Source organism: Megascapheus bottae, chromosome 4 (genome assembly GCF_031878675.1).
Source record: "Megascapheus bottae isolate mThoBot1 chromosome 4, mThoBot2.hap1, whole genome shotgun sequence".
Taxonomy (NCBI): Eukaryota; Metazoa; Chordata; class Mammalia; order Rodentia; family Geomyidae; genus Megascapheus; species Megascapheus bottae.
Window position 1 is genome coordinate 39,395,179 of NC_143512.1, and position 27,744 is coordinate 39,422,922.

Sequence of the window (27,744 nt, forward strand, 5' to 3'; positions counted from 1 at the left end):
AACTAGCTAACTCATAACTCATCCTTTAGATATCAGCTTAAACACTGCTATTCCAGGAGGTTTTCTCTGAGATCCCAAAATGTACTTTTTCAACACTCAGTAATTTTCCATCATGGTACTAACAAATCTGTAAATAAAATCATAATTTCTATGATTTTTTTTTTGAGGTGTTGGTCCTGCGGTTTGAACTCAGGACTTGGACACTGTCCCTGAACTTTCTTGCTCAAAGCGAGCACTCTACCACTTGAACAAAAGCTCCAGTTCAGGCTTTTTCTCGTTAATCAGATAAGATTGTCACAGACTTTTCCTGCTCCAGCTCATTCCAAGCCATGATCCTTATATCCTAGCCTCTTGAACAGCTAGGATTACAGGTGTAAAGCACTGACCCTCAGCTTGCATGATTATTTTTAATGGCTTTCTCTCTAACTTGTACATAATTGATAAAGGGACTATGTATATATTTAGCACAACATTATATTTCCCATGCTCAGTACTTATAACAGTATCTGTTGATACTAAAACAAAGAAATGGATGCCTGGGAATGGTGTACACATCTATAATCCCAACTACTCAGAGGCAGAGATGACAGTACCAAAGTTTAAGGTTGGCCAAAATGAAAAGTTAGCATACTCAAAGATAACCAACAAATCAGGTATGATAGTAAAGCCTGTCATTCACCTAATAGGAAGACCTAAGTAAGAAGATTACAGTTCAAGAACAATCTGGGCAGAAAGCAAAAGACTCTACCTAAAACACAGTTAATCACAAAAAGGCTGAAGGTATGGTTCAAGTGATAGAATACTTGCCTAGAAAGTACAAGGTCTTAAGCTGGGAAAAAACAAAAACAAACAAAAAACATCTATGGCCTTGACTTTATTTCTAAATTTCAGTATAGAATATTAATGTAATGATGAAGTGGGTTTGTATGTAATTTATACATATAGAAACTGCAAAACTATAATCTTCACAATAAATAAAATAACATTGGGCATTCTGTAAGCAAGTCCTTATAGTTCAACATAAGCACTTACATCCAAGATTACTGCTCAAGAAAACACATCCCTAGGCCTCACACAGCTGTTAAGTCTATTTCTTTCTCTTCTGCCTTAGCAGTAGCTTCTACTCAGTGGTCCACATTCTAACTGATGTGAATACTTAAGAGCATGTAACCCATGCTAAGCTGTCTGTCTGATCTGCCTAAGCAATTTTCTAAGGTATTTAAAAGGTATCTATTATTGTTATTTTGTTTGGTTGGGGTTGTAAGCAATTTTCCAAAATATCAATTATTATTTTTTGTTTGGTTAGGGCATGTGGTATGTGTGTGTGTTAGTATGGGGCTTGAACTCAAGGCCTCTTGCTCTCATAGCTTAAAAATCAAGGCTATCATTTTACCACTGGAGTCACACTTTCTCTTCTAACTTTTGCTTGATAATTGGAGATTTAAAGCTTCACAGACTTGTCTGCTCCAGCTGCTTCAATCTCAATCCTCAGATCACAGCCTCCTAAATAGCTACAAATACAAATGTGAATCACGACACCCAGCTCAATTATTCTTGACAGTATTTTGACCTACAAAATTACTTTTCCAACTCAAAATTATTTTTGAATAGTCTGCTATAACACTAATCCTCATCGATCCTATATGTTTAGCAGGATATTTGTAGAACTTAAGGTTTCTTAGACCACAATTATTATAGCATATTTTTCCACTGTTCTGAATTATCTAATTATTACTTAATTTATACACTTCCAAACCGTGGGTCCTGAACTTTGTTGGTAGACTAGAAATAAATCACTAGAGCCACTCATAGCTCTCTTTCCATATTTCCCCTAATCCACCCATTTTCCCTAGGTACTCTGTCCCATCATTTCAACTACCATCTGCCACACCTGTTCAGCACCACTCATCCAGTTGCTTTCAATGCAATTATACATTGTCCAGGTCACCTCATTCAAAACTAAACTCTACTGTGCTGTAAAAACTAAACCCCTAAAAATATACCTGTGTTATTTTTTTCTACTCAAAAATCTTCAATGATATTCCATTGAGCATCCAAGATCCCAAACCATTGCCCTCATTTTATCTAACATAAACCCTTTATTCCTTTATTTACAGGGGAAAACAAAGGTAACTGATGCAAAATGATGGGCACATTGCTGGTAAACATAGCCATTCAATAAATATTAGTGATTGGTGTTACAGATGACCAGGCATTACAGTCAATTTAAAGAACACGATCTCCCTATCCTTAGTTAAAAGCATGTTAAGTTCCTTCTTTTCGTACTTTTAGAGACAGAGCCAAACCTTGGTCTTGACACTTAACCAGCTGTGACCTTGATTAAGGTATGTAATTTTTTTTAGCTTCGATAAAATTAGGAATAATATCCATGTCATGGGGTTACTGAAATGACTAAGTGATATAACAAGGAGAATGAATAAAGAGTAGAGACATCAATAATCATTAGTTTTCCTGAAAAAGTGTTCACTTAACCCAGCCATCGTGGTACACACCTGTAATCCCAGCACTAAAAAGTGGAAGCAGAAGGATCACAGTGGAGGCCAGGCTGGGATATATGGCAAGACCCTGTCTCAAAATAAAATGAAAACAAAAAATATTCACTCAAAGAACAAATCCAGAGAACACTAAAAAAAAACTGTTTGCCTTCTTTCTCCCACAATTAGTCAGGAAGAAAGTAGTACTCAGTACTCAAAGTAGTACTCAAATAATTGAAATGGTTCCATTACAAAATCTAATTATCCCTCTGAGGTAAATGCCTAAATCCAAAAACATGAGACTTAGGACAACTCTCTTCTATACAACACAAAGAAAAACTTACTGATGGGACATCATATTTCACTAAATGATTTATACTAACTTGATGTTATTAAATTTACTGAAACTCAACATCTGTCTACTGCATATGCAAAACTAATTAATAGTTATGTTTATAATTATAAGTGTTAGAAGTAGCACTCTGGCTCAAAATGGTAGAGTACTAGCCTTGAGCAAAAGTTCAGGGAAGCCAGGTGCCATGGTTCATGCCTATAATTATAGCTACTCAAGAGGCTGAGATCTGAGGACTGTGGTTCAAAGCCCAGCAGTTCAAGGCCAGGTTCAAAGCCAGCCGGAGCACTAAAGCCTGTGAGATTCTTATTTCCAATTAAAAATTGGAAGTGGACCTGCAGCTCAAAGGGGAGGGCGGTAGCCTTGAGTTGAAGAGCTCAACGACAATGCCCAGGCCCAGAGGTTGGGTGGTAGCCTTGAGCTGAAGAGCTCAGGGACATCGCCCAGGCCCAGAGTTCAAACCCCATGACCGACCAACCGACCAACCAAAAAAAAAGAAAGAAAAGAAAAAAAGCTCAGGGAAGTCGGGCACGGTGGCTAACACCTGTAATTTTAGCTACCCAGGAGGCTGAAATCTGAGGATTGTGGTTCAAAGCCAACCCAGGCACAGTACCCAAGCACTGAGTTTAAGTACCAAGACAAAAAAAGAAAAAAACAAAACAGAAATAACTGTATTACTCTCTACAAAGCACTTGCTTAATTGTGGATCATCTGTTTAGTTACAAGAGTTAGGTTCAAACAAATATATACAAAATAGAGCTTTCATTGTCTATTCATCATTTTATTTTCCTTTTTCCCCTAGGTGTTCCTATTTCATCATAAAGAAAGAATTGCTGAGAAGGAAAACAGTCTTTTCAACAACTTATGTTGGGACACTAGACTGACACCAAGAGAATTAAAGTGGACTCCTACTTGCTATCATATATAGAAATTAACTGAAAATGAACCAGCATGCTAAATGTAAGAACTAAAATTATAAAAATCTTAGAACACATAGGCATTGATGGTCATAACCCTGAACTGAAAATCTGACACTTAGAGTCAACACGAATAGCACAAGCCACTGAAAAATAACCAGTGCATTGGACTCTATAAAAATGAACAGATTTTATGCTTCAAAGGACATTAACAAGAAAGATAAAGAAACAAATCATAGAAATGTTGCAAGTCATTATGTTTTAGAATACATAAATAATCCTTAAAACTCAGCAGTAAAAACACAAATAACCCAATTAAAAACTGGACAAAAAAACAGGCAACAAAAGAGAGAAAAGAAAGAGTACATTTTATGGTACAAGTATACCTCAAGAATAAAAGAAGAGAGGAATAAAAAGCAATACAATTAAGAATGAAGCAGATATTGCTTTTCTGACCCACCACTTCCTTCATATTTGCTATATTCTTCTGGGTGCTAAGACCTCAAAGATAACCAAAATATAGTTATTAATCTTTCTTCTGGCTCCTTCTTCTTGCTTACAAATGTCCTATTTCTCAAATATGAGTGGGACAACTTTGAATACAAGCAAGTGTAAACTACAAACAATCCCACAGAATGTAGCATATTTACATTATAAGTCCTCTCGCACACTTATGCTTCCTCATTGGTAGGAGGACATGTTCCTATTACCATACCTAGCTCATTAGTTGAAATGTGATCTCAAATCTGACCAGCTAATATTACAGGTAGAAGTCTCCACATCTGGCTACTGACAGTATTTTTTTTTTGCTAAATCTGATAATTTGCTACCCTTTTTACATTAATAGTACAAAAGTAAAATGCTTAACTTTATGAAAACACTTTTTGTAATAAAAATCAATGAGTACTCTAAACTAAGAAATTAAATATTTGGGGTTCTAATGCCAAATTTTTATAAGTAAGGTAAAAGCCAATAGTTTTACTTACATAAAGTCACTACCAAAAATTATTAAAAAAAAAAAATACCTGAATAGAATATCAAGTTAAACAATATGGCAAACAGTGCATAAAAGGCACATTGTTCTTGATACAAGACATTAGATATTCCTCATCATTTAATACATTCTTTATACTGAACTTCTAAAAGGTAAAAGTAAATTTGCATTATTATTACCTTATCTTTAGCCTCAGGCAGAGGGATTTCTCTAGGTTCTAAAAGTGGTATTTCTCGAAAAGGTGGAACACATCTGACTATATCTGGTACATAATGTGTGTGAAACAAGGGTGGCATTGAGAATCTTCGTTCAGCGGACAAAGGCACTATATGGTTAATGATGGCTGGGTCTTGGTGGGGTGAATGGAAACGTTGCCGTTTACCATCAAGAGGAAGGCCTTTTTCATCGCTTAATCTCCTGAAAACAAAGAATGTACCTTAGTGATTAAAGATAAAACTTTAGCAAAAAAACACAATTAAAAAGACATAAATATCGTATCACATGACATTATATTTCTTCTAGTAAGGCTAGGGTTAATTCCAATTAGTTCCATAATGAATTGTAAAATATCCATTTTCAGGGAGTTTGGCCTAATAGGAGAGTGCTTGCCTAGCATGTATGAAGACCCAAGTTCAATTCCTTGGTACCACATACATAGATAGAAGCTGGAAGTGGTGCTGTGGCTCAAGTGGTAGAGCTCTAGCCTTGAGAAAGCCCAAGGACTGTGTTCAGGCCCTGAGTTCACAGACCAGGACTGGGAAAAAAGAAAGGGGCCAGGAGTTTGGCCTAGTGGTTAAAGTCCTTGCCTAGCATGCACGAAGACCCGGGTTCGATTCCTTGGTACCACATACATACAAAAATGCTGGAAGTGGTGCTGAGGCTCAAGTGGTAGAGCTCTAGCCTTGAGAAAGTTCAAGGACAGCGTTCAGGCCCTGAGCTCAAGCCCAGGACTGACCAAAAAAAAAAAAAAAATGTATATATATATATATATATATATATATATACATATATCCATTTTCATCAGAAATAAAAAGGCTATCAATACTTTAAAAAACAAATAGTAAAAAATAAATAGAGGCCAAGAGTTTGGCCTAGTGGTAGAGTGCTTGCCTGCCTAGCATGCACAAAAACCTGGGTTGGATTCCTCGGTACCTCATACATAAAAAAAGCCATAAGTGGTGCTGTGGTTCAAGTGGTAGAATCCTGGCCTTGAGACAGCCACGGACAGTGTTCAGTCCCTGAGTTCAACCCTCTGGACTGGCCAAAAAAAAAAAAACAGAGGACTGGGAGTTTGGCCTAGTGGTAGAGTGTTTGCCTAGCATGCATGAATAATTCCTCAGAACCACATACATAGCAAAAAAAAAAAAAAAAAGCCAGAAATGGTGCTATGGCTCAAGTGGTAGAGCTCTAGCCTTGAGGAAACTCAAGGATAGTGCTCAGGCCCTGAGCTCAAGCCCAAGAGTGGCAAAAGAAAAAAGTAAATTGTGAAACTCTATGTAGATAAAAATCTTCATGAATGTACTGAAGTCAGTCCTGCTGCCTACTCCAATGTTTGATTTCAACAATGAAAACTTTGCAGGAAAACTTGTGGAATCACAGAGAACCACATATCCAAATTTTAACATGATTGCTATACGTAAAAAAAAGCTTGTTGGCAGGACACCAGTGGCTCACATCTGTACTCCTAGCTACTCAAGTGGCTGAAATCTGCAGATCCCTGTTTCAAGCCAGCCTGTGACTCTTATAATTAATCATTAAACCAAAGAAGAGGAGAAGGAAGAAAAAAAAAGGAGAAACAGGCAGAGGAAGAAGAAAATAATATTTGATAAGGTAAATTTTTATTATTATTCCAAATTGTTCAAAGGCAGCAAATTATGCCACAGTAAAGAGTTAAATTTCTTTGAAGGTCTAGAATTCTGAGTCCTGACCCCTTGAGAGTTTTTAATATGATAGTGTTTCTTTGAGATCTTGCCAGCTCCTCTCTTTTTTTTTGGCCAGTCAGGGTCTGAACACTGTCCTTAGGCTTTCCTCAAAGTTAGTGCTCTACCATTTGAGCCACAGCACCACTTCCAGCTTTTTCTGTGTATGTGGTGCCCAGGAATACAACAGGGGTTTTCATGAATGCTAGGCAACACTCTACCACTAAGCCAAACGCCTGGCCCCAGCTCCCCTCTTCATTACAGATACACAGAGTAACTGAAACTCCTATTCATAGGGAAAAATTTACAGTACCAAACAAGTATATTAATATTTCTACACCTAAAAGTAATTTAGAGTTATCTATACTGAATATATTCTGACAATACCAATTTTAGTTTTAAAGATATATATATAGCATCAACTAATAGAACTTATTTTCACTGATTCACAAATTGGATATCAAAGTAATTTCCAAAAAATAAAAATATGTATGAAGTTAGTACTTTCAGAACTTGCGGTGCTTATTGTAAGCCTGCATTTGAGAAGTGCCTGTGCTACTTATACTGAATAATTAACTTTTTTTTTTTTTTTTTTTTGGCGGGTCATAGGGCTTGAACTCCACCTAGGCATTGTCCCTAAGCTCTTCAGTTCAAGGCTACCACCATACCTCTGGGCTTGGATGTTGTCCCTGAGCTTCCCAGCTCAAGGCTACCTCCCTACCCTTGAGCCAAGCTCCACTTCCCTTTTTCTAGAGGTTAACTGGAGATAAAAGTCTCAGGTCCTTTTGTGCCCAGGCTGGCTTTGAATCTTGTTCCTCAGATCTCAGCCTCCTGAGTAGCTAGGATTATAAGTGTGAACCACCCACCCAGCTGTGTTTCAGCTTTCTCCTCTACAGAAAAGGGTTACTTAACATTATCACCTTTTCATGAAGCTTAACCAAATCATTACTTATAAAGTCTTTAGATTAATGCCTACTATACTGTAAATGACAACTAATTCTTCTTATTCTTAAAGAATGTTTATTTTTTAAATAGTACTCTTTTAAATACTGTCAAATGTTATTTTACTGTATATCTCTCAAGTTCTATTGTATTTTCTTGTGATACATGAATTCTTTTCATTAGATAAGTTAAAATTGGCTTCTAGCGTAACTAGAGCTTTACATCATGCAGAAATTGTCACTAAAATAGTACTTGTTTTCATAGAAACTTAACCCTATATGAAGTTTAGGTAAAACAAAAGACCAGGAGTGTGGCCTAGTGGTAGCATGCTCGCCTAGCATATTTGAAGCCCTGGGTTCAAGTTCCTAGAACCACATACACAGAAAAAGCTGGCAGTAACTCTGTGACTCAAGTGGCAGAGCACTAGCCTTGGGCAAAAACTGTCCAAGGACAGTGCCCAGGTCCTGAGTTCAAGCCCCATGGCTGGCTTAAAAAAAAAAAGTTTACACACAAGAGAATGTCATAAGCTAAACTGAATCTCCTTCTAAAACTTGGGTATTATAATCTTAAAGCCTTGGTATCTATGAATGTTACAACACCGTGACATAAGTTCTTTAAAAAGACAAGTGGAATTCTATGCTGCTGTCAGAAAGAACGACATTGCCCCATTTGTAAAAAAATGGAAAGACTTAGAAAAAATCATATTAAATGAAATAAGCCAGATTCAAAGGAACACAGGCTCAATGGTTTCCCTCATTTGTCGTATCAGTAGAAACCTTGGGGGTCTCCTAGCAGATATTTACAATAGAGCAAAACCTAGATACATAAGGCCATATAGGATGAGGCTACATGAAAGCACCTCCAGGATATAGAAACAAAAGAGTGATTGTTGTCCTTAATGTACTATGTTATCTCTCATCTCTTTTGCTATCCCTTGGTTATCTCATATTGTATTTCACCATGTTATCTGATATATTGTATATATGCTTATTTGGTTATTTGAAATAGGATGGAGGGGAACAAGATGAGGGGTGGGAGTAGGGAAATGGGAACCAAGACATGATAAAGGGTATCAATATTTGTGAAGTAATGCACCTTCTATCTGGTGAATATAATGTAACCCTTCTATTAATTACAATAAAAATATATTTTAAAAAAGACAAGTTTAATGGATTTCTTAAGATGTGCTGTTATCTACAAGGACTGATGTCCTTTAAAGAGATCAGGACATAAAAAACACAAAGGGATGAACATAAGAAAATAATAAGTCATTTACAAAGAGGGAAGCTTCAAAATCCATCAACCTGACTGATAAAATGACCAGTACTTCAAACCTCTAGAACTGAGAAAAATAAGGTTTTGTTGTTTATGCTACCCAACACCAGTTAGTAGTACTTTGTTTCATGCTAATCCTAGTAAATAAATATACTATGATATGACTAAATCTCAAAAGTAATTTTTCTGCCAGCTGTAGTGGCTCACATCTGTGAAATCCTAGGATAACAGGAGGCAGGAAGTCTAAAGAAATATGGTTTGAAGCAAACCCAAGTAGAAAAGTCCACAGAAATTCCATCTTCAATTATCCAGCAAAATGACAGACTGAAAACATGACTCAAATAGTAGAGCTCCAGCCATAAACAAGAACACTCCAAGTAAAAGTGAAAGGTCCTGAGTTTTAACCCAGAGGCAAGAGGCTTAAACTCGGCCTGGGCACTGTCCCTGAGCTCTTCAGCTCAAGGCTACCGTCCTACCTCTGGGCCTGGGCGTTGTCCCTGAGCTCAAGGGACCAAGAACCAAGCCCCACTCCCCATTTTTGAGAGGTTAATTGGAGACAAGAGTCTCAGGTCCTTTTGTACCTGGGCTGGCTTTGAACCTTGATCCTCAGATCTCGCCTCCTGAGTAGCTAGGATTACAGGTGTGAGCCACTGCGCCAGGCTCTAAATAATAATTTTGTGAAGAAAGTTTTATTCTATCTAAAACTCAAAAAAAAAAAAAATCAATGAAAAAAATCCCTAAATATTTTTAAACACACAGAAATTTTGAAATTCTTAAACTAATACGATGGCACAGACCCTAGAAAACAAATTCTAGAGAAAATATTCATAAAATTTCATACAACTGTTATAGTTCTTAAAACCGAAAATTTTTCTGGGAGGGTAAGGGGGAAAAACAAAAAAATGGAAGACCAAGGGTAAACAAATGCAGTAGATACTCACTAGAAACTATGAAAATGAATTGGGTAGAGATGGGGGAGAAAACCTGGGAGAATTCAGAGAGAAACATACTCATTGCTTATGTAACTGTGATCCCTCTGTACATCACCTTTATAATAAAAAATAAATGTTTTTTTCTTTCCAAATAAGGAAAAGATACTTACTTCCTTCCTCGAAATAATGGGGACGCTGAGGTCTGTATTGGACTGACATTTCCATACGTCAGCTGCTGTAAGGACACAGCTCTTGACAAACTACCAAAACACAGAGAAAAGTAATACTATATGCATTTTTGTTAAAAGCAATAAACAATCTCAGAAAACTAAACGCTTCATTGGAGAAAAGAAAGTAACATTTTCTCTATCTTTAAATACTTTACACAAAATGGGCTTGTGTCAAATAAAAACATAATTAAATTACATGGGCCAACATAGTGGCATACTTACTCTGCATTTTGAAAGTTGAATTGTGCATCTATAAGCTGCTGAGGTGAATAAAGAGTTGGTGACAGGGCAAAGAAGTTATGCTGTTGATGGTTTGGAGTGAAGGGTGGACGACCCAAAATTGAGTTTGGGAACATGCTCTTGTTTACTGAAAGTGAACATGTATTCTTCTACCTATAATAATTTGAAAAACAATACCAAATTATTAAACTTAGACACTGAACTCTTTAATAATTGTTATCTGTTATTTAAACCAAGTGGTTATTAAGGTACTAGTTTCATCTAAAACGTTATTTTTAGAAGTTTAGAACTAAGAGATATGACTTAAGTGGTAAAGTGCTTCCCTAGCAAACTCAAAGCCCTGAGTTCAATCCCTAGTACTGCAAAAAATAAGAAAGTTTAAATAATTCTCTGTAATTCTACTGGAGGTTATCCTCCCCAAAGCAAAATAAAACAAAATATTACTGAATTCTGAATCTAAATTAATCCTATTTAAATGTTTCTAGTTTCTGATGAATTAATCCTAAGTTTACCTCATATCAACAAATCTTTTAAAAGTCAAGTTATTATTGTATACCCTAACAATAAAAAATCATTACAATAGGGATATTTAATAAAATACCAGATTTTCACATGTATTCTCTGTCTAATTCACATACAATCTGATGACATTAATATTCAGAATAGCAAGAGAAAAAGGTTTATAAAATATTCCAGAAGAATAGAGGAAATGGCTCAAATGGTAGAGGACCTGACCAGGAAGCACAAGCGCTGAGTTCAATTCACAATACTACCTATATACTTACTTGCCAAAAAAAATACATTCCAGAGGAGGGAGGGAAATGTTTTGAGAATCAATAAAAGCATTTAACCTTCACAACAGTAACAGTAAAAGCCACAAAACATGATTCTTTCAAAGTTCTTAGAAAAATGTTCTCAAATTAAAATATTATTCTCAGCTATGTTATCAATATAAGCACATTTTTAGGTATGTGGGTAAATGGAATAAGGAAGCTAGGCATGGTGGTTTACCTCTAAATTCCAGTCTGGGGAGACTGAGGCAGGAAGATAATGAGTTTGCAGCTAGTCTGGGCTACATAACTAAATACTAGGAGAGGAGGAAGAAAAGAATAAGAAAGAAAAAAAGAATGGAAGAGGATTGAAAGGGAGAGGAAAAATAAAAGGGAGGGAAAAAGAAAAAGGAAAGGAGAAAACAGAAGGGATAAAAAGGAGATGGAGGAAAAGAGAGGGGACAGTGAAAAGGGAAAGGAAACACCTGAGATGTAAGAAATAGATCCCAATGAAGGGCAAAAACAGAGTCAATTCCAAGAAAGAAAAGAAAGAAATGGCAAAAAGAAATTAACAGCTCTAAGTTGGAAGATGGCCAAATACAAAATTAACTGGGCTGAGTTTGATGGTACACATTACCTAGCCTTCAAGCAGAGGCCAGCCTAAGCTACACAAAAGTTTCTGCTTTAAAAATAAGGTATGGGCCAAGAGTTTAGCCTAGTGGTACAGCGCTTGCCTAGCATGCACGAAGACCCAGGTTTAATTCCGCAGTCCCATATATATAGAAAAAGCAAGAAGTGGTGCTGTGGCTCAAGTGGTAGAGCTCTAGCCTTGAGAAAGCCCAAGGACAGTGTGTTCAGGCCCTGAGTTCAAGCCCCAGAACTGGCAAAAAAAAAAAGTAGACTATATATTTGGTCTATTTATTTACATTTGAGATACTAGAACTTGAATGCAAGACCTCTACCACTTCAACTATACCTCCTCCAATATCTGTCATATTTAACAGAAAGTTCTGCTGAAAGAACAGGAACATTTCAGAAAAGCAGTTAATCAAAAATAAACTACTGAATTACTTCCATTTTACATTATTCACAAGGTAATATATGAAACAAAACTTATATACTTGATTCTTACAATAACATACTCATTAAATACACTGATTTAAACAAAAAAGTGCTGTGATCATCACTATAATTTATTATCTTATTTTATGTGTTAATTCTAATATATAAGCATGCACATGCTTAAATATTACATGGAGAATAAAATGGGATACAGAGTGCTAAACTTTCATTTAGGGTAACTGTAATCAAACAAATGCTCCCTGAAGCTTTTCTATTTCTTTTAACAGATGATGGTTTTAACACCTAGCCAGTTAAAGAACTGATGTGCTTATGTCTCTAGGGACTGAGATGAGGAATGTTGGGAAAACTCTTAAGAGTTAACATGTAAGAAAGACCTGAGAAGAAATTATCAAGTTCCTCATAGAAACTTTGTTGCTTATATTTTTAATTCTGTATGATTAAAATTCCCTAGGTTGGCCATGACCATAAGATTCATCAATCCAAGGTTCATATAGACTGTGGACTGGAGTCCTGGGACCATCATTAGATCTCATTCCAAATGCCACATTCTAATGGGCAAAGCATTACATCTAGGAAATAAGTGTCAACTTTCTATAGCAGACTCTTTCTTCAAGCTACAAGAGACTTTTTTATGTTTTTTTTGTCAGTCATGGGGCTTAAACTCTGGGCCGGGGTGCAATCACTGATCTCATTCCAAATGCCACATTCTAATGGGCAAAGCATTACATCTAGGAAATAAGTGTCAACTTTCTATAGCAGACTCTTTCTTCAAGCTACAAGAGACTTTTTTATCTTTTTTTTGTCAGTCATGGGGCTTAAACTCTGGGCCGGGGTGCAATCACTGAACTCTTCAGCTCAGAGCTCTCACTCTACCCTTGAGCCACAGAGATTTTTTTTTAAAGGAAGAATAAAATAAATCATTTACCTGCTGACCCATAATCCTTGACATATACTGCTCAAAAGAAATAGAAATATATCTTGAACTGAACAGTAAGTCTAAGAAATCCCTATTGAAAGTACACTGAATAACAACGGATTGCCAGATTCAAACTTACTAATTAGCTATTCTACCCTTTGCCCAAGGTTTAGATAAAGCTTAAATATGCTTTACTATTTCCCCTGCCTTAAAGCATAATTCCTACATGACAGAATTTATGAGAAAATGGGGCTAAATAATATAACAAATTTTGTTTTCTCATTATTAAAATCGAGATATTATAGACCAAAACAATAGTAGCAACTTACATTTAGAAAAAAACACTATATTCAGAAACCAAAGCATTACATTCAGAAAAATAATCTATTTCAAAGCTGAATGTTGTGGTACTTATCTGTAATCTCAGCAGTTGTGAGGCTGAGGTAGGAGCATCTTGAAGTAGGCCTTGAGTTCAAGGCCAACCTGGGATACACAGTGGGATTGTTTCAGGAAAAAAAGATTCATTTCAGATTTATTTTATTTAAATCAGTTCATAGTTCAAAACTTGAGTATTTTAGTTTAAAGCTGTAAATAATATGCTCTTTTTCCTCCTGTGTTATCTGCATTCAGACTTGAAGATTCAGAATGATTTAATGGCCCAAACCTCACCTTACTTCTATCTTATTGTATGATCAAATCCAAATTAAGTTCAAGTAAGTAATAAGGTATGGCAACAACTCAAAGTTAATAACCAATTTAGTCTAGCTTAAAAGCACAGGACAGGAAATGGCGCTGTGACTCAAATGGTAGAGTACTTGAGCTGAAAGAGATCAGAGACAGCACCCAGGTCCAGAGTTCAAGGCCCAGGACTGGCAAAAAACAACAACAAAAAAAAAAACAACAACAACAACAAAAAAAACCTATGAATACATCAGAAATTGACAAAATGTCTATTGTCTTTAGATTCTTTTTGAAAAGCCTCTTCACTACACAGAAGTACAATTATACATACAAAGAATGACAAGAATGCAAAACAGGCTTCCCTAAATAATAGTTATCTCTTAGGATACGGAAAGATAAACAGAAAGGGTGAGGAAGATGGGCCGGGAGTTTGGCCTAGTGGTTAAAGTGCTTGCCTAGCATGCATGAAGACCCGGGTTCGATTCCTTGGTACCACATACATAGAAAAAAGCCGGAAGTGGTGCTGAGGCTCAAGTGGTAGAGCTCTAGCCTTGAGAAAGTCCAAGGACAGTGCTCAGGCCCTGAGCTCAAGCCCAGGACTGGCAAAAAAAAAAAAAAAAGAAAGGGTGAGGAAGAATATGTACAAATACTTCATATAAATCTGATGAAATTGTTTTAAGATAGAGAAATTAATTTGACCAGAATACTTTTCACATATGTACAGAAATAGCACAATTAATTTACTCCCTCTATAACTAATATTCCTAATTTAAAAAAATGGTTCAAATAAAACTGTAACTTGGGGCCGGGAGTTTGGCCTAGTGGTACAGTGCTTGCCTAGCATGCATGGAAGACTGAGGCTCGATTCCTTGGTATCACATACATAGAAAACAGGGAAAAAAAAAAAAGAACAACAACTGTGACCTTGGCTACGCACAATGGCTCACACCTATAATCCTAGCTACTCAGGAGGCTGCAAGCTTCAAGCCAGGCCAGGCACTAAAAAAGTCCATGAGACTCATCTTCAAGTATCCACCAGAAAACCAGAAGTGGCATTGTGGCTCAACGAGTAAAATGGTAGCTTTGAGCTGGCGAGCTCAGGGACAATGTCAGGCCCAGAGTTCAACTCCCACGACCAACAACAAAAACTGTGACTCTGGGGGCTGGTAATTCGGTTTAGTAGTAGAGTGCTTGCCTAGCATGCATGAAGCCCTGGGTTTGATTCATCAACACCACACAAACAGAAAAAGCAGGAAGTGATGCTATGGCTCAAGTGGTAGAGTGTTAGCCTTGAGCAAAAAGAAGCTCAGAGACAGTGCCCAGATTCTGAATTCAAGCCCCAGGACTGGCAAAAAAAAAAAAAAGCCAGGCACAGTGGCTCTCACCTGTAATCCTAACAACTCTAACTCCGGATGCTGAGATGCTGAGATCTAAGGATCGATGATAAGATCTAAGGATTGCAGCTCAAAGCCAGCCCCAGCACTAAAAGTCTTATCTCCAATTAATCACCAGAAAACCAGAAGTGGTGCTGTAGCTCAAGGCATAAGACAGTAGCCTTGAGTTGAAGAACTCAGGGACAAAGCCCAGGCCTAGAGTTCAAGTCCCATGACTGACACACAACAGCAACAACAAAACAACCTGTAACCTGTCGCACTAGGTATGACAACTTTTATGATAAAATCCAGAAGCTGACAGAATCCTATTTGTCTCACCTTAAAAGTTATCCATTAGGCTGGGCACCAGTGAATCACACCCCTAGTCCTAACTACTCAGGAGACTGAGATCTGAGGATGGTGGTTCAAAGTCAGCCAGGGCATGGGGCATAAAAGTCCAAGAGGACTCTTATCTCCAATTAACCACCAAAAAACCAGAAGTGGTGCTGTGGCTCAAGGAATAGGGCAGTAGCCTGGAGCCAAAGAGCTCAGGAACAGCATCCAGGCCCAGAGTTCAAGCTCCAGGACCCAAGGAAAAAAACTTATCAGTTAGGCCTAGAGTATGGACTAGTGGTAAAGGGCTCACCTAGCACGGATGAAGCCCTGGGTTCGATTCCTCAGAACCACATACACAAAAGACAGAACTGGTGCTATGGCTCAACTGCTCAAGTGCTAGCCTTGAAAAAGTTCAGAGATAGTGCCCAGGCCCTGAGTTCAAGCCCAAGGACTGGCCAAAAAAATAACCAAAACAACAACAACAAACCCACCTTATCAGTTGTTTAATTTGAAAAAAAGTGAAGAGTCTAAGTAAAATCTGGACTGTTTTCCTGAGCATTACACTTACTGCTTTGAGTAAAGAATCTTAAAATTTGTTTCTTGTGTAAGTTTAACCCAGTAAGAAAGTATAGACTTGTTTGTAAACAATCAATACAGAAAATAACACATTAATGAAGTATTTGCAACGTACTTATAAAATATTCCCAGTGAGGTGTCTGGAAGTACATGACAGACTAGCAAAATGTCTTTAGCATCTATGACAGAGACAACTTTGGGATGTTAGACAAGAACGGGCTCAAACAAGCACTCTCTGCTTTTGGCTACAGGCTCTCTGGCAGTTCTATGACATCCTCATCAGAAAGTTTCACGGGGGAGGGTAGATTGTGTTTGATGACCTCATCCAGGGCTTCATCGTCTTGCAGAGATTGACATATTCAGTAGCTACAGCTGGTGTCTTATGAGGAGTATCTCTCTATGGTCTTCAGCATCGTGTAACTATACTTTGTGAACATCACCACAGTATGGGAAGACTGAAAATGCCAAACCCCTTACCTGGGATGAATCAGGACGTAGATGGTGGTTAGGTTAGTTACTCTTCCCTCTACAGATTTTTCGGAATACTTGTGACTGGACTGTATATATATCATTCATCTAATTAGTGCTTTTGCAGTTTTAAGAGTAGCTGCAGCAATATGACACAAATCTTGGGTTTGCTGCTGTGCCATGGGGTAAAATGTAATAATGGTTCAGATATTTCACATGCAAGCAAAAGAATATACCATGTGTTTTCTAGACATCTTCAGTTCTGTCACTGAAATGATTTTTATTAGAATAGAACTTTACAATTATATGGAATATTACTAGTAAATACAGAACTTACACAGAAACTTTTCAGGTGCCTTACTTTTTTAAGCGAGTATTTATTATATTCATTGAAATATGCAATAAAGTAATGTTACAGAAAATAAAGTATTCCCAGTAATATAATATTTTGTCCTATAATTTACAAGCTGGAATTTTTGTCCTCAACTTGACCTGTTCTACAGACAATTATAGATATTCAAATTTATGTAATTTTTTCATAATTATTCCTTGGAAAACAAAATGCATGAAAACCTGAACTGTATATCAAGTCATCTGTCTATCTCCTCCCAATGCTTTAGAGGTTCCCTAACCTTCTTGATTTTTTAAATTCTGCTTACTTTCTGTCAAAACCACCTTCAGGTTTCGAAGAGATCATTCCATTTTATTATTAAGAATAAAATTCCAAGGGGTCTGGAGTTTGGCCTAGTGATAAAGTGCTGGCCTAGCATGCATGAAGCCCTTGTTTCAATTCCTGGGTACCATATACACAGAAAATCCGGAACTGGTGCTATGGCTCAAGTGGTAGCGTGTTAGCCTTGAGAAAGCTCAAGGACAGTGACTAGGCCCTGAGTTCAAGTGCCAGGACTGACACCCCCCACTAAAAAAAAGAAAGGAAGAATAAAATTCCAAGCTGGGCACCAGTGGCTCAGACCTAAAATCCTAGCTATTCAGGAGGCTGAGATCTGAAGATTATCCTTTCAAAGGCAGCCTGGGAAGACAAATCCCAGAGACTATCTCCAATTAACCAGCAAAAAGCCAGAAGTAGAGGTATAACTGAAGTTGGTATAGTACCAGCCCTGGGCAAAAAAAGTCCCATCAGAGCATGTAGCTCTGAGATTAAGCAGAACTGGCACAAACAAATAAATAAATGAGCCAATAAATTTTTTTAAAAAAATCTACTCAAGTGTTATAAAGAATCTAGCCGAATGGGTCCCCTTGAATGTTTCATGATTGATATAAATGAACTGTTTCACATGGTACCTATATGTTACAGTACATTTACAGCTACTCATAACTGAGGCTATTCACACCAAGAAAGTAATATCACTATTACTGGCTAATCATAAGTAAAAATAAGAACCTCATGTTTTCAATCCATGTTTGTTTGGTTGTTTGTTGCCAGTCGTGGGGCTTGAACTCAAGAGTCTGGGCACTGTTCCAGAGCATCCTCTGCTCAAGGCTAGTGCTCCACCACTTGAGCCACAGCACCACTTTCGGCTTTAGGTGGTACTGATGAGCTGAAACCAGGGCTTCATGCATGCTAGGCAAGCCCTCTACCACTAGACCATATTCCCAGCCCAATCTATATATTTTTAAACTCTGCAGTACATATATTATGGTAACTACATAACTGGTCACCAAGTCTGTATGACAGGCAGCACACAACTTTTGTAAAATATTGCAATTTCTTTTTTCGCAAAAACAAACAAACAAAACATGATATAATAAGTTGCCAACCCGGCTACACTTTTTTTTTTTTTTTTTTTGGCCAGTCCTGGGCCTGAACACTGTCCTTGGACTTTCTCAAGGCTAGAGCTCTACCACTTGAACCTCAGCACCACTTCCGGCTTTTTTCTATGTATGTGGTACCGAGGAATCGAACCCGGGTCTTCATGCATGCTAGGCAAGCACTTTAACCACTAGGCCAAACTCCCGGCCCCAACCCGGCTACACTTCTACAGTTTCAATTTCTTTTCCGTTCATCCTTAGCGGTATCTGCAACCTAAACAACTGTTCTTGTCACCAGAGAGACTTGGGAAACAAGACAGGGCGCTTTTAAAAGTACCAAAGTTACAAGCTTCTTACGTGAAAATAGACAAAAGCTGAGCAGACGGCCCGGCCCTTCGTGGGCTTCTCCCATACAGGGAGATTTAAATAAAAGTCATAGAGATGAAACGGAGGAATTCGCTCCCAGGCAAATTACCTTAGTTCGACGGCGCCTTCGCAAACAGCCCGCGGGAATTCCAGACGACCTTCCTCCGCGGGAAGGAAGCGACGGGGAGGCGGCGGCGTGGAAACCGGACGCGAAGAAGAGGGAGCAAAAGAAAGGGGTGCTAAGTTTCGCCAAAAAGTAAAGCAACCCGAAGGCCAGGGGCGGCCCGGGGGTCGGACGGGAGCGGGCCCCACCCTCCCCGGCAAAGCAAAACACAAGTTTCCGCGAAGTTTCTCCGCCCCGCCCCCGGCCCGGGCCTACCCCGAGGCTTCCCTCTCCCCAGCCCCGAACTCACCAGTGTCCGCGGACGAGGATCGAGCGGGCCCGGCCGGCGGCGCCGCGCACCGGGGCGCCCCAGCCCCGAGAACCCGCCACCCGGAGCCCGGTGGCTCCCGGACAGGCGTTGGGAGCCCGAGGCGGTAGAAGGGGCACCGCGGGACGGGCTAGGCCCAGCTTCAGCAGCTGCAGTCGAAGTACGGTCTGGGCGCGGCGAGTAGGGGTGGAGCGACTCTAGAAAAGGGAGGATTGCCGAGGGCGCGCCAGGTTGGGGGCGGCGGCAAAAATAAAAAAAAGAAAAAAAAAAAGCGGAAGACCAAATAGTCACCGGAGAGACGGCGTCTGAGAGCGCGCTAAGGAGAAGCCCAGATCCGCGTGACCCCGGATGGGAAAGACGGCGGGAGAAAGGTCGCACTTCCGGCAACCGCCTCCTCCACTGACAGTTTCGCTAGATTGCGCAGGCGCAATGCCTCGGGCGGGAGGGAGGCGGGCGCTGGGTGCGGGCAGAGTTGGGGACGTTCTGGCCACGCAGGTCCAGCAGGCCCGAATGAGATCCAGGGTCATGGCGGCCAGTTGCTCTGGTTCCCTTGGATGGAGGATTCCTCCCCAAGAAATTTCTGAGCCAATTAGTCTCCTCCCCGACTCTGGCTGCATCGTGAAATTTTACTTGGTTTTCCCCTCTACTTGGGTTCAGTTAAGTAGCTAGAGCCCTGACTCCTCACTGTGCCCACAGAAATAGCTGGCATTCTCTAATAAGACCACACTGCTTCTCGAGTGAGTTTATGAACGTGTCTGATTGATTCATTTATTGATGTACATGTGTTAGTATTCTCATCGTCCTTTCACAAAATCACTATTAAAAATATGACCACTTATTTCTGAAATTAGAAATTTGTATCCTTCCTCCCCCTCCGTCCCCCATATGTCAAGCGGCTTATCGGCTTCTGACTCCTCAGATCTCAAAGCCTGCTTTGTCATTTCCTGGTTTCTAGTTTGTTAATTTCTTCTGTTATTTCTTTTTTTTTTTTTTTTTTTTTTTTAGTGTCGAACCTGGTGTTTGAACTCTGGGCCTGGGCACCACCCCTGAGATCATCAGCTGAAAGCTACCACCCTACCCTTGAGCCAAGCCCCACTTCCCATTTTCTAGTGGTTAATTGGAGATAAGAGTCTCAGGGTCTTTAGTGCCTGGGCTGGCTTTGAACCTTCATCCTCAGATCTCAGCCTCCTGAGTAGCTAGGATTACAGGTGTGAGCCACCGTGCCCAGCTAGCTATTTCCTTTCTCTGCGCGTTTTAAATGGTTTTTTCTTTTTTCCAGTTTCCCAATTCAATTGAAATCATTACTGTGAGATTTCTTTTGTTCTATAGGCATTTGATGAGATAAGTCATTTTGTGCTGTTTTTAGCTACATTCCACAAATTTTGATTTATTTCCCATCATTTTCTAATTTCCTTATTGATTTTTTATTTTCTTTGGCTCCTGGTTGTAAGAATGTTATATAGTCTAAGCTGGGCACGGTGGCTCATGCAGGTAATCCTAGCTACTCTAGAGGCTGAGATCTGAGGATCAAGTTCAAAGCCTGACTCAGCACAAATGGACCTGAGAGGGTCCGGGAGTCTGGCATAGTGGTAGAGTGCTTGCCTAGCATGCACGAAGGCCTGGGTTCGATTCCAAGCTGAAAATGGTGCTGTGGCTCAAGTGGTAGAGCTCTAGCCTTGAGAAAAGTCCAGGGACAGTGCTCATGCTCTGAGTTCAAGCCCCACAACTGGCAAAAAAAAAAAAAAAAGGACTTGAGACTCTTTATCTCCAATTAACCTCTAGAAAATCGGAAGTGGGGCTTGGCTCAAGGGCAGGGTAGTAGTCTTGAGCTGAAGAGCTCAGGGACAGCACCCAGGCCGAGTTCAAGCCCCATGACCCACCAAAAAGGAGAATGTTATATAGTCTAAAATTAAGAGAGTTTCTAAAAGACTTTCTAGTTTTAACATTTTAATGCCTATAGAATCACAGAACCTACTTGGTTTAATTTGAATCTTTGGTTTGTTTGTTTGTTTTTGTTTGCCATGAGGCTTGAACGCTGGGCCTGGGTGCTGTCCCTTAGCTCTTCAACTCAAGACTAATACCCTACTCCTAGAGCCACAGCCCCACTTCCTGTTTTCTAGTGGTTAATTGGAAATAAGAGTTTTAGGGTCTTTAGTGCCCAGGCTGGCTTTGAACCATGATCCTCAGATCTCAGCATCCTGAGTAACTAGGATTACAGACCTCCACACTGCGGAGTGTGTGTGAACAAATTGTGAACAATTTTTGGACAAGTGACTGCATAAACATGTTTTCAGTTATATTGAGAATGAATCAAAGAGTGAAAATGCTGGGTTATACGGAAATTCTGTGTTTACTTCTTTGAGGAACTACAAAATTATTCTCCGAAGTGGATTATTTTCTTCTTAGAAATGTATAAGTATATAACTTCTTCACACCCTTAATTGTTCTTGCTACTGCATTTTTTATGGCCATATTAGTGGGTGTGAAACAATATCACATGTTGATCTGCAGTTGCATGCTTTTGAACCATCAAAGCCAATCTTAACAGAGTCATACAAAAAATACTCTTAACATTATGAAAGTAGTTTTGACCCCATGACCCCTGAAGATATCTGTGGATTACATTTTGAATTTGGTTAAAGTAGTGCAGTACAAAATCTTGACAAAAATTGATAGTTTTATTGGGAGCTTCCTATATACCAAGCAAATTGCAAATCCTTTTATATAAATTACCTAAGATAATTGGCACAAAAATAATTGGCACAATTTGGCACTCTAACATAACCACTACCCTTCTTTTTTACTTTTTTTTTGCCTGCCTGGTGTTTGAACTCAGGGCCTGAGCACTGTCCTTGGTCTTTCTCAAGGATAGGGGTCTACTACTTGAGCCACAGTGGGGAGCCCGGCCCCTCCTGCCCAGTGGTGGGACCTGCCCAGTGGTGGGCCCCCTTTCACTGTGGGGCCACCTGCGGTGCTGGTGGCTGCATGACTCAGGGATATCCGCTGCATAACGGGATAAAGGCCGGCATCCATTTTGGGGAGTGCTGCCATTGTTAGCCGAAGCCTGGTCTCTGCGTGGCCGGATGCATGAAGGGTGCATGACTGGAGCGTGTGAAGCCGTGATTGGAGGGCATGGGTGAGCTGGCATGAGTTGATTGGCTCATTGCCTGTATATAGTCTCAGGAGAGGAGAAAGGGGGAGGAGAGGCCTCAGAGAGGAGGGGAGAAGAATAATAAAGGATCCTGCAAAGCTAGCATTGTGTCTCGCGCCTTCCTTGCAGGACAGAGATAGCGCAAGATAAGCCACAGCATCACTTCTAGCTTTCTAGGTGTATGTGGTACCAAGTAATCAAACCCAGGGCTTCACGTATGCCACCACTACTACCACTAGGCCACGCTTCTGGTCCCACCACTATCTTCATATTCATTTTATAAGTGAGAACTGTATCTCTAATGACTTACTTCATTTAACATGATTTTTTTCCCATATGTATCCATTTCCCTGCAAAAGGCATAATATTTGTTCTGATAGGGTAGTAGAATTCCATTGTATATGTGTACCGTATTTTCTTGATCCACTTGTCTGCTGTAAGGCATCTGGGCTACTTCCATATTTTGACCATGATGAGTAGTGCATGAGCCTGCTATTATAAACTGCTTGACTACTGTGTTATACTAGCTTCCTTCAATTTAAGTACTTATCTCCTAAGTAATGGCTCCCTTCAGAACAACTTAAAATGGGTTCTGAACAGAAAAAAAAAAAGCTACTGTTTTTTATTTAAAAATCAATCCAAACACCTCTAGTTATTCTAAAAACAAAGAGACATTCTAAATTACTCTAATGATTGTATAGGTGTGTGATGAAGTAACTGGATAGGATTTAATTAATAAGGCCCATATTGTAAGCTGTGTTCTCTATAGTTATAAGGTTAAAAGAACTCTTAAAAATACTTTTGCGGGGGGGGGGGGGGGGGGGGGGGGAGCACGCGGGAGTTTGGCCTAGTGGTTAAAGTGCTTGCCTAGCATGCATGAAGACCCGGGTTCGATTCCTCGGTACCACATACATAGAAAAAAAAAAAGCCAGAAGTGGTGCTGAGGCTCAAGTGGTAGAGCTCTAGCCTTGAGAAAGTCCAAGGACAGTGCTCAGGCCCTGAGCTCAAGCCCAGGACTGGCAAAAAAAAAAAAAAACAACTTTTGCGGGGACCAGAAGTTGGGGGTCCTAGTGGTAGAGTGCTTGCCTAGCTCGTGCGAAGCCCTGGGTTCAATTCCTCAGTACCACATACCAGCAAAAGCTAAAAGTTGTGCTAGGTTCAAGTGGTAGAGCATTAGCCTTGAGAAAAAAGTGTCCAAGGAAAGTGCCTGACTTCAAGCCCAGGACTGGCAAAAAAAAAAAACCAAAAACAAAAAAAAACAAACTTTTTTTTCGTAAGGCCACACAGGGCTGGGAATTTGGCCTAGTGGTAGAGTGCATGCAAAAAGCCATGCGTTCGATTCCTGGGTACCACATACACAGAAAAAGCTGTAAGTGGTGCTATGACTCAACTGAGAGAGTGCTAGCCTTGAACACAGAGAGGCTCAGGGATTGTGTTCAGTCCCAGAGTTGAGGACCCAGGACCAGCAAAAATAATAATAATAATAATTATTATTATTATTAATTAATTAAAAGCCAATTTGGGTAATAATAATTAAGGAATTATAATCTTTTTTTTTCCCATGGGGCTTCAAGTTGGCCTGGGCACTGTCCCTGAGCTCTTCAGCTCAATGCTAGCGCCCTGCCTCTGGGCCTGGGCATTCCCCTTGAGCTCTTCTGCTCAAGGCTACCAACTTACCCTGGAGCCAAGCCCTACTTCCCATTTTCTAGAGGTTAATTAGAAATTAGAGTCTCAGGTTCTTTTGTGCTCTGGCTGGTTTTGAACCTTGATCCTCAGATCTCAGCCTCCAGAGTAGCTAGGATTACAGGTGTGAGCCGCCTCACCCAGCTAAGAAAATATGATCTTAACACAATAAAGGATTAGGCATATTAGATTGTAAATCCTAACTATTCAGGAACCTTGCTTTGGAGGATTGGAGTCTAACACCAGCTAAGCAAAAAACATGAAACCCTATCTAAAATCTAATCTAAAGCAGAAAAGAGTTGAGGCCATAGATCAAGTGAACATTTGCCTACCAAGTACAAAATCTTCATTTAAAATTCTGGTTAACCCTTCTCCTCCCTAAAAATAAAGAAAGGAAAAAAACCTCACAAAACTTAAAATCAAAGCCTGAAATTCACAGAATAAAGTATTACTAAATATTATGGGCCCAAAAGTTGTGCTTTTAAAATTACCTTTAAGTAGTTGTATAAAAGAGATGGTATTCAACAAAGCAGTTTGGTCACCTATCCCTCACTTTTTTTTATTTTGTAGCATATCTGAAAGTTGCTTTTTAATGGTTCACTTTTATGAAAACAAAAGAATTGAAGTAAGTGTAACTCATAACAATTTTTCTTTCTGTCATCAAGGAATGTTTGCAAATTTAGACAAAATATCATAGCTCTTTTAAAAATTTATTTTAAAAAAAAAGCAATGGAAAGCTGGGCACAATGGCTCATGCCTGTAATCCTGAGGCTGAGATCTGAGGATTGTGGTTCAAAGCCAGCCCAGGCACTAAAGACTTTGAGACAAGACCCTGAGATTCTTATCTCCAATTAATCACTAGAAAAGGGGAAGTGGGGCTGTGGCTTCTGGGTAGGGAGTAGCCTTGTGTTGAAGAGCTCAAGGACAGCACTCAGGCCCCAGATTTCATGCCCCATTACCACCACCACTCCCCCCCAAAAAAACCAATGTACAATAGTATTTCAAAGTAAGAGCTAAATTCTGCAAATGGAAGAATGATTTACAAGGCAATGAGGATCTAAAATATGATCATGATGGATGCCAAATAACTAGGTAGAAGAGCTACAGTCAAATGAGCTGATTAGAAAAAAAAGCATGTTTTTTTCATTAAAGGAATAGTAATTTTTTAGATTAGCATTTAAGTTTTTGAAGATGAGAACTGTACATATATACATATACTTTTCTTATTTCTGTAGAAGTTAAACACTAGAAATATGTTTAAAAACTAAATTTTAAACATTTCTTAATATTTATCAGTATTTCATACTTATTTTTATCTTATTTCTTTGCTTCTTGATAAAATATTCATACATTCAATCGTCAATTCATTAATTCAACCTCTTGGACAATCAACAAATACGTAATTTTGAGCACCCATTGTTTGCCAGATTCTGTTTTAGGCAAATAGTTACAAGAATAGCACCATTTGAGAGGTAGGAGAGGCAGTGATGAAAGACTGAATAGAAGAGACAATTATATTTTTTAAGGGCCAAAATTCAACACTAATCTCTATGTGAATGAAGTTAAATCTCCACAAAGGCTGGGTAAATGTTATTAGGGACAAGGATTTCACTCAAAAGAATCTTTCCACAAAAGAAAAAGTAAGGGGGGGAGGGTAAAGACTGGAAGACAAGTAGATTTATAGTATAGAAATATAATTATCATAGGTATCAGAATTTTTAATTCTTTTTCTTTTGTTTTTGAGTTAACTTTCATTTATAATTTGAAGGGTTTTTCTTGTGGTGTTTCAGGTAGTGTACCTTGGAAAAATTTACCCCTGGGCATCAATCAAAATTGAATATTAAAATATTTCTATTTGCATTCTTCCTAGCTATACTCCCTTTTCTTATAATGTCTTCTTAAGGAAGTTCCACTCAGAGCATTTTTCAGGGTGATGCTAACCAGATGGCATCTTCTAATCCTCTCCAGAAAAATGCAAAGTAGGATTTGAAACTAACACTGCCACCTACAAGTAAGTACTTTAAAGAGAAAAAGATTGAAATACCAGTCATCTGGGTAGATGTCCAAGCTGTCAGAGATCTAAGAATAGGGTTTTGGAGTGAGGCTTCTGATTTACAGAAAATAGAAATATGATTAAAATAAAAGAAGGAAAAAATCCTTCAAAATCTTGGCATTAGCCAAAAACATAAAGTCTAATTGCCTATGTATTTTATCTCTGTATTACCTATATCGTTCTAGCCATTGCCTAAGTGCTTGGGCAAATTACTTCTAACATCTCTGCATCTCAGTTTCCCTATCTACATGAGGATAAAAATAGTACTCACATCTTTATGGTGATGAGTAACATTGATATCTATTAATAGTAAAATTAAGGCTGTTAAAATTACTATTCAAATTACATTGAGAAAATAATAACAACTTACACATTTATGTTCATTGCTGCACTATTCACAATAGCCTAGTTATGGAAACAGCCTAGATGCCCTACAATAGATGAGTGGATCCAAAAAACGTGGTACCTATACATAGTGGAATTTTATACAGCCATTAGAAAGAATATTATGTCATTTGTAGGGAAATGGATGGAACTAGAACAAATCATGTTGAGGTAAGCCAAGCACAGGACACAAATGGTTTATGTTTTCCCACATATGCAAAAGCTAGATCTACAATATCCTGGGACACTATAAATTATACAGGACTCTAGGCATTCACATGTAGTAAGACCAAAGAAGGATACTCTTAGGAAAGAAACAAAACAGGAAGGCGCAATCCTTATGTGCATCTGATCATATGACATATTCATCAAAATGAAGCAGAAATGGAAACCATTTTTTTCTTTTGTTCCTTTATGTTTGGGAGGATAATGTGGGGGGGCACAGAAATGGGGAAACAAAGGAGGGCAAATACACTAAACACTATGTTGAAAATAAACTATGCAACTTGTGGGCGGGGGAGGGGGAAACCTGAGAGAGAGGGAGGAAAGGAGTGACATTGTACAAAAACAAATGTACTCTTCATCTGATTTATGTAACTGCAATGCCTCTGTACATCTTTAAAAGACTTTTTTTAAAGAATAGAATAACATTAAGAATGGTGGGGTTTCTGTTTCATTTTTTGACAGCGTATTTCATTTTTTTCTTAGTATTACCATGTTTAAGCACTACTAACAACCGGACTCCTTTCCTCTTACCACCACTACCACCACAAAAATGTCCAAACTCTTTGTTCCCAGATGTAGTTGTACATATGCATAGGACCAATGGATAAAAATTATTCTCTAATTAACCCTGGAGTATGTACCTGGACAACTGGGTTGCTACCATAAAAAGAGGACCCTATGTTGTGTTTCATAATTAAAGCTACTAGGGTAGATCTATAAGAAATGTTTGCTGAATTGAATAGTTCTTTTATTTTCAGCAATTACAGAATTCAGCAGGTGATAGCAAATTCTTTAACACATACACTCCTTACCATATAAATATTTGTCTTGATATTTAACTTATACTATGTTAAGGCCATTTTGTTTCAGGATCTGAAGTCACACTACTTAAGGAAACAAGTTTTGGCTTAGGTGGAATATGTAACTGAAGGAAGAAGCATAACACTGGATACTCTGAGTTGTTCCAGACCTTGGCCAAGTTGGTAAGAGTGCCAATGAATAGCCATCATCAATCAATCTAAACATCATCAGGACTTTACTCAACCTGTGGAAAGTAAATTTACTTTAAAAATCATAGATTAAAAATAGTTGGAGCCAGGCGTGGTGGCTCACACCTGTATCCTACCATTCAGGAGGCTAAGATCTGAGGATCAAGGTTCAAAGCCAGCCTGGGCACAAAAG

At 38.8% G+C, this 27,744-nt stretch overlaps 1 protein-coding gene across 2 annotated transcripts in view; it reads right to left on the bottom strand.

Annotated features, from left to right (window-relative positions):
* Positions 1-19,402, bottom strand: part of Tent2 (terminal nucleotidyltransferase 2) — a 50,511-nt gene extending 31,109 nt beyond the window's left edge. Inside the window, exons 1-5 of one of the 2 annotated variants that reach the window (XM_090331710.1) lie at positions 19,049-19,402; positions 18,745-18,793; positions 10,279-10,449; positions 9,997-10,086; positions 4,938-5,172 (exon numbers count right to left, since the gene is read on the bottom strand). In XM_090331710.1, coding sequence (XP_090187836.1) covers positions 4,938-5,172; positions 9,997-10,086; positions 10,279-10,412 — 459 coding nt within the window. In that variant the 5' untranslated portion in view covers positions 10,413-10,449; positions 18,745-18,793; positions 19,049-19,402. Of the gene's footprint in view, positions 1-4,937; positions 5,176-9,996; positions 10,087-10,278; positions 10,450-18,744; positions 18,794-19,048 lie in introns of both variants that reach the window. The other variant, XM_090331709.1, reaches the window with a different exon arrangement.
* Between the last annotated feature and the right edge of the window lie 8,342 nt (positions 19,403-27,744).